The 11,137-nt window shown below is 33.6% G+C and overlaps 1 protein-coding gene across 7 annotated transcripts in view; it reads right to left on the reverse strand.

The window, feature by feature from the left end:
* Window positions 1-3,934, reverse strand: part of Abl (tyrosine-protein kinase Abl) — a 61,726-nt gene extending 57,792 nt beyond the window's left edge. For 6 of the 7 annotated variants that reach the window (XR_002723926.2, XM_023174561.2, XM_023174560.2 and 3 more), the window contains exon 1: window positions 3,524-3,933. Coding sequence is in view for 6 of the 7 variants with exons in the window: in XM_023174561.2 (XP_023030329.2) it covers window positions 3,524-3,650 (127 nt within the window). In the remaining variant the exon portion in view is untranslated. Of the gene's footprint in view, window positions 1-3,523 lie in introns of all 7 variants that reach the window. The other variant, XM_023174557.2, reaches the window with a different exon arrangement.
* Between the last annotated feature and the right edge of the window lie 7,203 nt (window positions 3,935-11,137).

Below are 11,137 nucleotides of genomic sequence, written 5' to 3' on the forward strand. Positions count from 1 at the left end.
ATTTTCATTGATTGTCGGCCATTTCCACATAGTTCAATTGTGATTTTGAAGAAGGAACAGTACCTATAATAAATATAAGGTACTCCTCGTATAATTATCGCTACTGATGTTTACCACATGCAAAGCTGGAACGTCGACTCGCGTTTGCCACCCACGAGAGTTCCTCCATAAAAACTAGACCAGGAACGGGATATAAGTGACGGTAACTGTTTGAAATTTAACACTTCCAGAGTGTTTATGTGGTGATTGGTATAATAAAAATGGTTCTCCTCCAAGTAGAGGTATATCACGTATAACTTCTGATGATGATTATATGCGAGCGCTTTCTACAGCAGACTGTGCTATCATCTTCATGGGTATACTCAAACTGAATGTTTTATCTTCTTGTTTGTTCTTTTATATGGTTAGATCGCCTTAGTGACGTTAGAAAAATTCTCGTAAACAAACTTTTCCTGACCTGCTACATCTTGGGCTACATAAATAGCTATTTTGGATTTCTCAACAATTGTCGTAAAAGTGTTTTTTCAATCTATTATGCATAATTTCTCTGTAGATAAAGACTCGAATAATTTCAGCTAGGGAATTTCTGTTGCTAAAAAATAAGAAGCTTCTTCAAAAATGATCCCTGCGAGAAATCTTACAGATATTTCTACCGGATGTTAGTATAAACACCCGTCGTGGTATTAGATTGGTAAAGTACTTGCTTTTCTGTGGATATTTGCCAACCTATTGCTTAGGAAATCTGAGACAAATAAAATTCGGTTTCACGAGGTGTAAATTAGTATGATGTGTTTTTTTTTCTCAAGGTCTGCCACAAAATCAAAAACACTGTCGAAATCTCCTTGAAGAACATTTATAAAATAATTGATCATGGATTTGTTAATGAAAACAGACGAATCTGACATTGACAATATTTTGAAAAGTTATAAAATAAAGATATTAACTTGAAACGTTTGATTCCTGGTTTATTTTGACTTTGAATCAAAGGAATTCACAGTAGGACTGACTAGTCCGAACATTGGTCCTTCGAGCCGGATAACCTTACGCCAAATCATTTTTTAATGCACTGTTCAAATGGAACTGCACCACCATTGGGAAAATTTGAGGAAGTCGATGTGAACTTGAGAAAATAGTGAAGATTATCTCGAGCCTTAGCGGATATATTTTGGAGAAGATGGCGAAAAGAATATTTACTTACACTGAATAAACAAATTAAGTAGTATGAGAAGGGGGAGGACTTATCGGAGGACGATGTGGAACTCGTCATTGACGACACATTACAAAGGAATTTGTGGCCATTTGGGAAAATTGTAAATGTTTATAGGGGAAAGGATGACAAGATTAGAGTTGTGGACGTCAAAACAAAATCAGGAACCTACAAACGGCCAGTTACAAAGATCTGTAAATTGATAAGTGGTACAGGTTCTTAACGAAAAGGGGGAAAATGATGTTGTTTTTAATTAATTTTGTTTACTTTTGTTCGCTTAGTATGTTAAAATAATTGATCATGGATTTGTTTATAAAAAAAGGCGAATTTGACATTGACAATATTTTGAAAAGTTATAAAATAAAGATATTGACTTGAAACGTTTGATTCCTGATTCATTTCGACTTTACATCAAAAGAATTCACAGTAGGACTGACTAGTCCGAACAATATGAATGAATGAATACTTTATTTACTAGTAAAGTATTCTGTTTAGTATAAATTATAGATGTATATGAAATTCTGTAAATAAAGAAAAAGCCAAATGTATGTGGCAATGCACATTGTCACTTGTGCGTTTTGATTAATTAAAATGCAACAATTGGTTCAATAATAATTTTAATTTATAGAAATAGAAATAATATTAATATTGAACTCAACAATAACATAACCCTTTCAATATTAACAAGATTCCTTTGTCTGGGATTTAATCAAATAATCGAATGAATGTCATTACGATGTCATCGATGACATTAGTAGATCAAACTTATTCCATGACTTAAAGTCGTCATTTCATGAATGAATTATGTTAACCACATTGGTACTGAAGAGCCCTGACGCAAATGTCTTACAGCGAAACATCGATGTCTACCAGTGAGGATCACAGTGTTCCGTGTAAGTGAAATGTTTACCTTTCATTAAGTATATTGTGTAGGAATCTTGTGAATGATATCTCTTTCAATTCCATAACGAATGTTTGGAATATCAACTGAGTAGAGAAAAGTGTTTCTTGTATAATTCAATGTTTATTTTCATCTATTGTTGTTGGTAGGAGTTTTTTCTCACAATTTTTTGGAATGTGGACATTTCTATGGACAAATTTCACACATAAAGTCATGTCAATATTTGTCAAACTCAACAAATACTTTTGAAATCTACTCAAAAGACAAAATTGTTTTCCAATAATTGACCAAACAAATATTTATATTCATTGAGAAGAAGGCTCATATGTTCTTGTTACACTGTCTTTTATCAAATATTATTGGGTGTTAACAAACATATATTCAGTCAATGCAGTGAATATACACAGTTCAAGGAGCACAGTGTTATCCAAAATCTTGATAGGAGCTCATTAATTACCAAAGGCAATTAAATTCAATTACCTAACAAACGTATCAGAGGGGATTCGTTCGAGAATCAACTGCAGATTCGACTCCCAGTTCTTTTTCAACACGGAAAATCGCTGAAGAGAAAATTAGTTTCATTAGAAACTGATCCCGGCAGACGGTGCTATTAGGGGAAACTGTGGGGGAAGGACTGTTTCAAGGATAAATGACACACCACAGACATGAATGAACTTGCCAGGCCTTTGAACCTACCGTACCAGCCGGGGTTGCCAAGTCAAATTTTGATGATTCCTCAGTAGAAATGTCAAAAAATTCCCACTTCAATTTGAAAATAGTATACAAACATAAACTTTTACCCTTTTCTTAAGTATTCATATTTTTTGCACACGTCTCAAAAGTTTTGTCAATAATATAAACAAATGCATCAAAATCACATTGACAACTCAATATTTTCAATATGTATATGTCAGAATGTTAGATAAGTTCGAATTCAAGTAATTCTAATAATCAACTAGGTCAGACGTCTTCAAACAAACAAAAAAAACCCAAAATCCTTATGTTTTCAAAATACTTTGAAAATCGTCACAAAAATCTCACAAAATAAATCCTTGAAAATGAAGATTTTCCCCACAGCTGGCAATCCTGGTAGCAACCCCTAGAAATAGCAGCCGGCTGGTCACTTTTGTTCTTTAGGTATTTGCAAACTGCAAATGCAAATATTATTGTAAATTTCAAGTATTGACGAACACAGCAATATACTCCAACACAATCTTGTTTGTTATCGATTTATTCGATAATTACTTCAAGATATTGATAGTACTTGAAAATCTAGAAGGCCGAATGAACAGGTTGCACTACTTTTACCAAATGAAATAATTGACCTCTCTAATGAACATGAGCATTTGTGATTCGTAAAATGAACATGCACCACTTCATTTTGTGCATTAAAAACAAAATAGAATGATTCATACCATTGTGTTCCGTAAAAATATTGGAGATTTGTCGTCCATCTTTCGCTGGTCTTGGTCTATTTCTTGTTGTTCTTATAGAATGGGTGCCACTGGATATTGTCCTTTCCTTGGTATTCTGAGCACCCATGGCTTGAAATCATACCCTTAAGATTCGAAATTATCACTGATGTTTTTTATTGATGTCCACTACACCACACCGAAGGGGTGGATTTACCCGAACAGCACCCTTAACTACATAATAAAACGACACAACACATCACATTTAGAAAAACAAAGGGTAATTCCTCAATTCGAAAGCACTTTGTTGACTAAAATCAAGGAATTATTTCTATTTTGTTGTTAGCCAACCCCACTTGATCCTCTACGCCGCCATATTTTCACTTGATGTTTTATCTCTTTTGTATTCAACGTTCTTCGTCCTTATCTGACATGTGCATTTCGATTATCTAGTTAGTCGACTAGACGTCTGAGGCAGCACTAATCAGGGAATCTCAGATCAGTTGGCACCAGTGGCGTTTCTTCAAGAAATAATTCCGTTAAGATAACATTGACCAGCGGCGTACGCGTATATTAGAGAAGACGCGAAAACGTGTTTGACAGAATCCGATCGCATGAAAATCTAGCGCTACGCGATCTACACGAATCATTGAATAGGGATGACCCCAGATTCTGAGAAAGAGATAAACACAGAGACCACCTCAGAGAGTGGTTATCAGGCGGATCCGATAAGTATAAAAACTTTTTAACCAGATTTCAAACCCACTTCTTTTGCAGATTTACTGAGAAACACTTGTTCGCGATTTAAGGACACTTGTTTACGATTAGTTTTTGGGGGCCCCATGCAATAATTACATTTGAGTAAAGTCACGATTCAATAAAATATTACAACTAGAAAGTAAAAGCACCTAAAGGCTTGCTTTCGACCGCAGTAGGTCATATGTCAATCTTGACAAAGTGCCTATCAGCAGGTTCAGGTCCACTCATAAGAATGGGGATGATAAACGAGATGGGATGTTTAGCACACAGTAACCGTGTGGGGAAAATTTTATCGCAGAGCACTCAACCCGGGAGGGTGCATAGGGGGGCCATTGAACAAGAGGAGATAGAGAAAGTGGAAGAGAAATGAGGTGTATCAGAACAAGCAGTGCTACTGAGGTCATTGACAGATTATTCTGCTTACCTTTATAACAGGGATGGGTAGTTACAAGTTACAAGAAGGACCCAGTACACAATTCCAGTCTTATTGTTGAAGTAGAAATTTGGTCTATGAAAGATGCCGTTAGAAGTGCCCAATTCTATTTTACATTTTACCTCGATACTTTTCTTGAGATTCAAACTTTTTTTCGAGATCAATTATTTTCGAATCAAAAACCTCAAAAAAAATTGCGAAATCGACAAAGAGGTGGGATACTAGGACTTATTATACATATTCCATTTATGATAACAAAATATTTTCCGTTCTTCATTTGAGTGTGGTCCTTTTGATGCCCATTCAACTTCCTACCACACTTGTGTGAATTTTTTTTTGGAGGCATATGACTTTTTTGAGAATTTGCCTCAACAGAAAGAACTTGGAAACATTCACGTTCCTAAAGCTGTTAACACACATCATCTGTAGATCTTGATCTGCCGATGTCATCTCTCTCTCTTAAAACAAAATGTAAGGTGTCTCCAGAGGTTCCAATAAATTCAATACATTGCCAGAACACTTCGTGACACGACTACCGTCAAACTTAAACCAGTCCGTTTCGTCTTAGACCAAGGCGTAATAATGACCAAATTCAACGCCAGAACCACATGCATGAATATTATAATAGTGGTTTTGCTTCCGTCAGAGGTTGAGTCTTGTTTGAAGATCAGTGTTATTATTAGATTTACTGGTGCCTCAGCTATACTTGTTTCCTTATAACAGTCAGTTAGTTTGGTGCACGTTTGGCAATACTGTTGAAAATTCCATTTTCAGATGATTTAACAATAACCTTTGCATGGACTGGTTATTAGTCATGTTGGGAAACGCTAGATGAAGTTCCAGAAATTCACATAAGTTTTCGCTACCTCTTGAACATTTACTACAAAGTAAACAAGTGAAGATTTTTCCATCAAAAGATTTACAAACACAAGACGAGATGGAATGTATGAAATCATTCAATCCAGAGCGGTCGGGAGTATTGATTTTGCTATTGTTCTGCTCACGAAGAGTATTCAACAAGAACCCCAAGAATTCAGAACAATCCTCTTGTTGTCCTAACAAGTATCTAGTGGACTTCAAAGACTCCAGGAAATCGGTTGGAAGGAAAGATGATACCTTCTAACGAAACTGCAGCTGCATGAATAGTTGTTTGAGTTTGATGAATAAGTAGGAAACATTCCCGTTCTCGTTCATCATTAAAACCTCGTTCTTGAAATTTTTCATCATGAACAACACTTGTATAATGCTATTCCCTTTTATCATTCTGAATTTGATACTTGTTTTCTTCTACCATTTCCAGAAATTTCTGTTCATTCATACCAACTACACATTGTAGATAACTTTTATTTTAATTTTTTTCGTAATTTGATGACTGAAACAGTTGGAACTCGTCTCAAAGGCCATATTAGTTCACAATTTGTTTCAGCATTTTCGAGACTTTTTTGAAACTTCTCAATTTGCGATTTATGATGGTTCAAAATGTATTGGAAAGGTCAAAAAACTCAAAAAGTATGTGCCTCACGATTTGAACGATCGACAAAAACTGTCACGTTTCGAGGTCTGTTCTTTGCTTTTACGCAAATCGAATCGTCATGTGTGATGGAAAGTGGATTCTCTACGATAACAGGAGACGTTCACGACAGTGGTTGGACAACGATGATCCACTCAAGCACTTCCCAAAGGCAAAAACCTTTCAAAAAAAAGACCATGGTTACTGTATGGTACTCAGCGGCTGGTATGATTCACTCTAACTTTCTGCAACCTGGCCAAACCATCAAGCTGAATCCTATTGTGAGAAAACGACGAAATGTACCAGATATTGGTCCGATTCTGCTTCATTACAACGCACATCCGCATGTTTCACAAGTCACCGTCTGAAAATTCAAGTTCTGCCTCACCCACCATACTCTCTAGACCTATTGCCAATCGACTACCATCTTTTTAAGCACTTCGATAACTTTCTCACAGGTAGAACCTTCGCCAAACAGGATCAAGCAAAAAAACGCCCTTCGTCGACTAAAAAAAAAAAAGAAAATGGATCTCCCTCGCAAGAATTATTTCAACCTCACTAATATGGTCAAATGTGAGACCATCATCACACACTTTTTTGAAGTTTCAGAAGAAAACAAACATTCATCACTTAGGTTTATTTAATAAATCAAGAAAATCAGTTGATACTATAATAATATACAGTTCATAATAAAATTGAATAAAAACAATTCTCGAATATTCACATGTTTAAAAAGTGTGATAGAAATCAATGAAACATAAAAAATCCTATGATAGGTAATAAAATAAAGATTTCAGTGAATAAACAATACCTCACATCTTAAACTTCAATAGAATAAACAGGACAGGTAATAACAACGATGTTAACATTTATTTAGTATTATCATTTAGGTATGAGCACATGAAAAAACTCAAGAATGCGAGAATGAGTGTTGTTATTTCGAAAATAGTAAATATATGTAAATAAATAATCATGAAGCGAAATGAATGGATAAGGCATTGGAATTATGAATATAAATAAATTGACGATGATCCACTCTGTGAAATGTTTGGAAAGCCTAATAATGACGTGAATTACACATATTCATAGCGATGTTGATCAATCGAAAAACGGTCTATTAATATTGTATTCATCACTGAATAATTTTTGTTTGAATTAACAATACTCTGTTTCTTTATGCCAATTTATTTTCGATTCTTCAAAATTGCAATATTAATAAAGATAATAAGGAATAAATTGATGAATGTAGCCTTTACTACGTGGTAGGAAATCGTAATGAAGTAAAGAGGAATGGAAATGTCCGTATAGGACGAAACTGCAGTAACATTAGTTACAAATAATAGTGGTAAAAAACATAGAAAGTTTCTTTTCTATTTTCTTCATCATAATAAGGAATATTATTTTTTGCTACTCCATAATAAAACAGTTAAATAATCTTGAAATGCTCAATCTGGTTCCCAAAAACAAAGATTCTACGTACACAAAATAGTAGGTACATTTTTGTCAAAATCTACAGTATGAAATTTGCTTGTTAACGGCGTTACTAGATACCTACGTCAATAATTTTGAAATTATATAATTACTCAGTTGGTATCGCTTCTACCAATGAATAAAATTGGTATTCAAAGAAACTAATTGAAAGTGAGATCCTTCCTTTACAGAAGATTTAGCTATGTGAAAGTTTGTCCATTTGTCGCTGATTTTATGATTTAAAATGTAAAAAATGAAATAACCTATGAGTTTTAGCTTTATCTAAGCACATGCATCCATAGAAGGTCATATTTTGATCCTTATGGATAAGGACATCCTGTGGATATCCATGAAAAAAGCATTATTTGGCCACACATTAAATGGACATTTATATGATGTCCGTGGCTACCTTATATGGACTTAAAATGAACTTCTGAAAACTATCTATGGAAGATCCATTATTGATCCACATAATATAGATCATTTATGGATTCTCACAAACATTATTCACTTGAATGTATTTACTTCAAGACTTTTGTCATATTAATAACTCAAAGAATTCAGTGTAATTACAATATTAATTGCCTGAAATCGAAAAAATCAAGAAACACAACTATTTATAAATGAAAAAGTTTTGAAAATTATCAATGTTCATTATATTTGAAAGCCTAAAGAGCAGAGTGCATGTTTTTGCAAGCTGTGAAAGTGTTTTTATGAAAATCATACAAAATTGGGAAATGTGTACACCATCCACATACAAATAAAATCAAAATATATAAAAGTGGAAACACGAGTATTAACAAATAAGTAATTCAGTACAGTACACTGGGTACACGTTAAAATAAATAGTTGATTCGGATATGCATGGAAATTGTGTACATTCATTTTGTATCAAGTAGAGGTCACTACATGTTATTAACCGTTTTGAAAAATGTAGAATAACATTTATAAAATCAATACATCAAAAACAAACATAAAAGTGAGTATCTTAGAACTGACGTATATTTTATTACACCAGTACCAAGAGATTTTTCATTACAAATGGAAACCTTTTTTATTTGAATTTATCGAAAAAACTCACAGTAACCTTTTTTTTAAATCGCAATCTGTGATTGAAACTTTGATTCTTTTTTCAAAGAGATGATGAATAAGTCAAGCCAGCCAAACCAACCAAAAACTGTATGGAATAGTCTCAAATAAAAACGGTCTCCTTTGTATCTGTATTTCTAACCTAATACTGTGTTGTGTTAAGTTCTTGGAATGTCAGCAACAGTAACATCGAAAAAATTATAATTTCTCACACGGTGGCAGATGATATACATACGTCTAATTGAAGAGAATTTCGTTCTCTTGATAACGAAATTGCTATGATAATCAAAATTTGTAATTCTATAAGAATTATTTTTTGTACTCTAAGAGATATAAACAACAACACCCCAATAGAGATAACTAGGGTAGGTGATATATCGCGATATGATTGTTTTTCACTTCAAATAAGCATAGTTCAAGTAGCCTACTTTCGTCGACATTTCTCATAACAATCTAACATTATATTTATTTAATACCCGAGGGCAGTTTATATACATTTTACTCCAAAACCACTCTGGACGATCCTTTGAAAAATTTGCTTTAAGCTATCGATTCCTTTTTACCACAAAACTTCTTCCTCTCTCTATATATCACGATTTCATCAGTAGGGCTAAATTTTTGTTGGGAAAATGAAAAGGAACATAAAAAACACAAGGTAATTGTATTTTTTATCGTTGAAAAACATACAGAAATAGTTTTTCAGTTTTAAAAGTTGGTATGACCGAAGGCTGTTGAAATTATGTAAAAGAGCAGGCAATACCTTGGAATTAGTCCACTCTATCAACATTTTTAGATGAACTAACTCTAAATATACAAGTGGTGTAGGGACACTTAACTATTTTCTATTATATCTAAACTCTCTTGACCCAAATATCCGATTCACAATGGAACGAGAGACCCAAGAGACTCCAACCTTCTTGGATGTTCTTGTGAAACCACAAAAAGAAGTATAGGTACCCGTCTTCCTGAACATAAGAGAAATTGTCGACTTGGACAGAGTGACAAATCAGCTGTAGTAGAACACGCTCTCAAAAAAAAGGCACTTACATTATCTCACTTGAAGATACAGATATACTCGAGAAAAATCATGATTACCATCCAAGAATATATAGAGAGGCAATAGAAATTCTGAAACAGGGATAATTTTAACAAAAAAGAAGAGGCAATGAACATTAATAAAATATGGCTACCTGACCCCAACTGAACACAAACAAGGTCACGTTTTCGAATTAACAGAAACTAAGCCACGCTTTGATGTCTTCCGCAGAAGTAGATGAAACGTCAAGCATGAAGACCTGCAGACTATGACCAAAAACCTTAAAAATAGCTTTATCTCATACAAAAATACTGTTTGAATGCTATTTGCGGAGGTGTATGAGTTATTCTTGGCATTTATATGGCATTACGCTCGATCAATTTAGATCAAACTTGGAAATCTCTTCGAGAAAAGAGGTCAAACGGCGAAAATTTCATACGAAGTGAAATTATCAACAATTTTGAATATGAAATTTATACAACTGTTTTTTTATATAATTTAGGTAAACAAGATTTTATTAAAACAACGATAAAAATAAAATGAAAACAACAATAAAAATTAATTGGCGCTCCGGGGCGACTTCATTGATTCCAGTGGCGCATTTGCTTTTTCAGCTGCAGGAAACCCAGGAAAAACCTGCAGCACCACAATTGTCTACAATTTTTGAGTGTTTTCTAAAAGAATTCAATAAAGGAAATAGAGTTGATCATTGAAATATATTCCAGGTTTTTGGTTATTGAAGCGCTTAGAAAATATATATAACTGAATTTTTATTCAAATGCAGTATCACTTTTGGGTTAATTTAGTAATTTTCCCGTCTTATTTGATTATTTTTTTTTATTCCAGGGTGAGGAAAACCCATAAATGCCAGGAATAATACCAACATGTTTGTTTCTAATTCGATGTTGATTACAATTTTTTTCTTTATGAATCAATGTAGATATTTTCATTTATCTTCTTCTTTGAATATATTTTCCATTGAAATGTTTTGAATTTAAAAAAATCTATTGTTTTTCTATCCAAACATATTGCTCTCTACCACTCAATGAGTTTGGGAACCAATTAAAGATATTTTCCCCGATGCCGAAATTGTTTAGTTTTGAGATTAATATTTCATGATGACAGTACCATTCGAAGATTTTACACAAATCTAAAGACAAGAGCCACCTTTTTTATTATGGTCAGTTCAAATTAAAATTTTTGAAAAACATCTCTATATTTGGCAAGAACCATAATGACCATCTTATAAGCGATTATTGTTTTTCAGTCAGTCATTCCAAAATTTCCGAGATCGAAGAAAATGCAGTCAATTTCCTTATA

Source organism: Leptinotarsa decemlineata, unplaced genomic scaffold (genome assembly GCF_025532065.1).
Source record: "Leptinotarsa decemlineata unplaced genomic scaffold, Ldec_3_MD MMD2_tig00000035_RagTag_RagTag, whole genome shotgun sequence".
Classification (NCBI taxonomy): domain Eukaryota; kingdom Metazoa; phylum Arthropoda; class Insecta; order Coleoptera; family Chrysomelidae; genus Leptinotarsa; species Leptinotarsa decemlineata.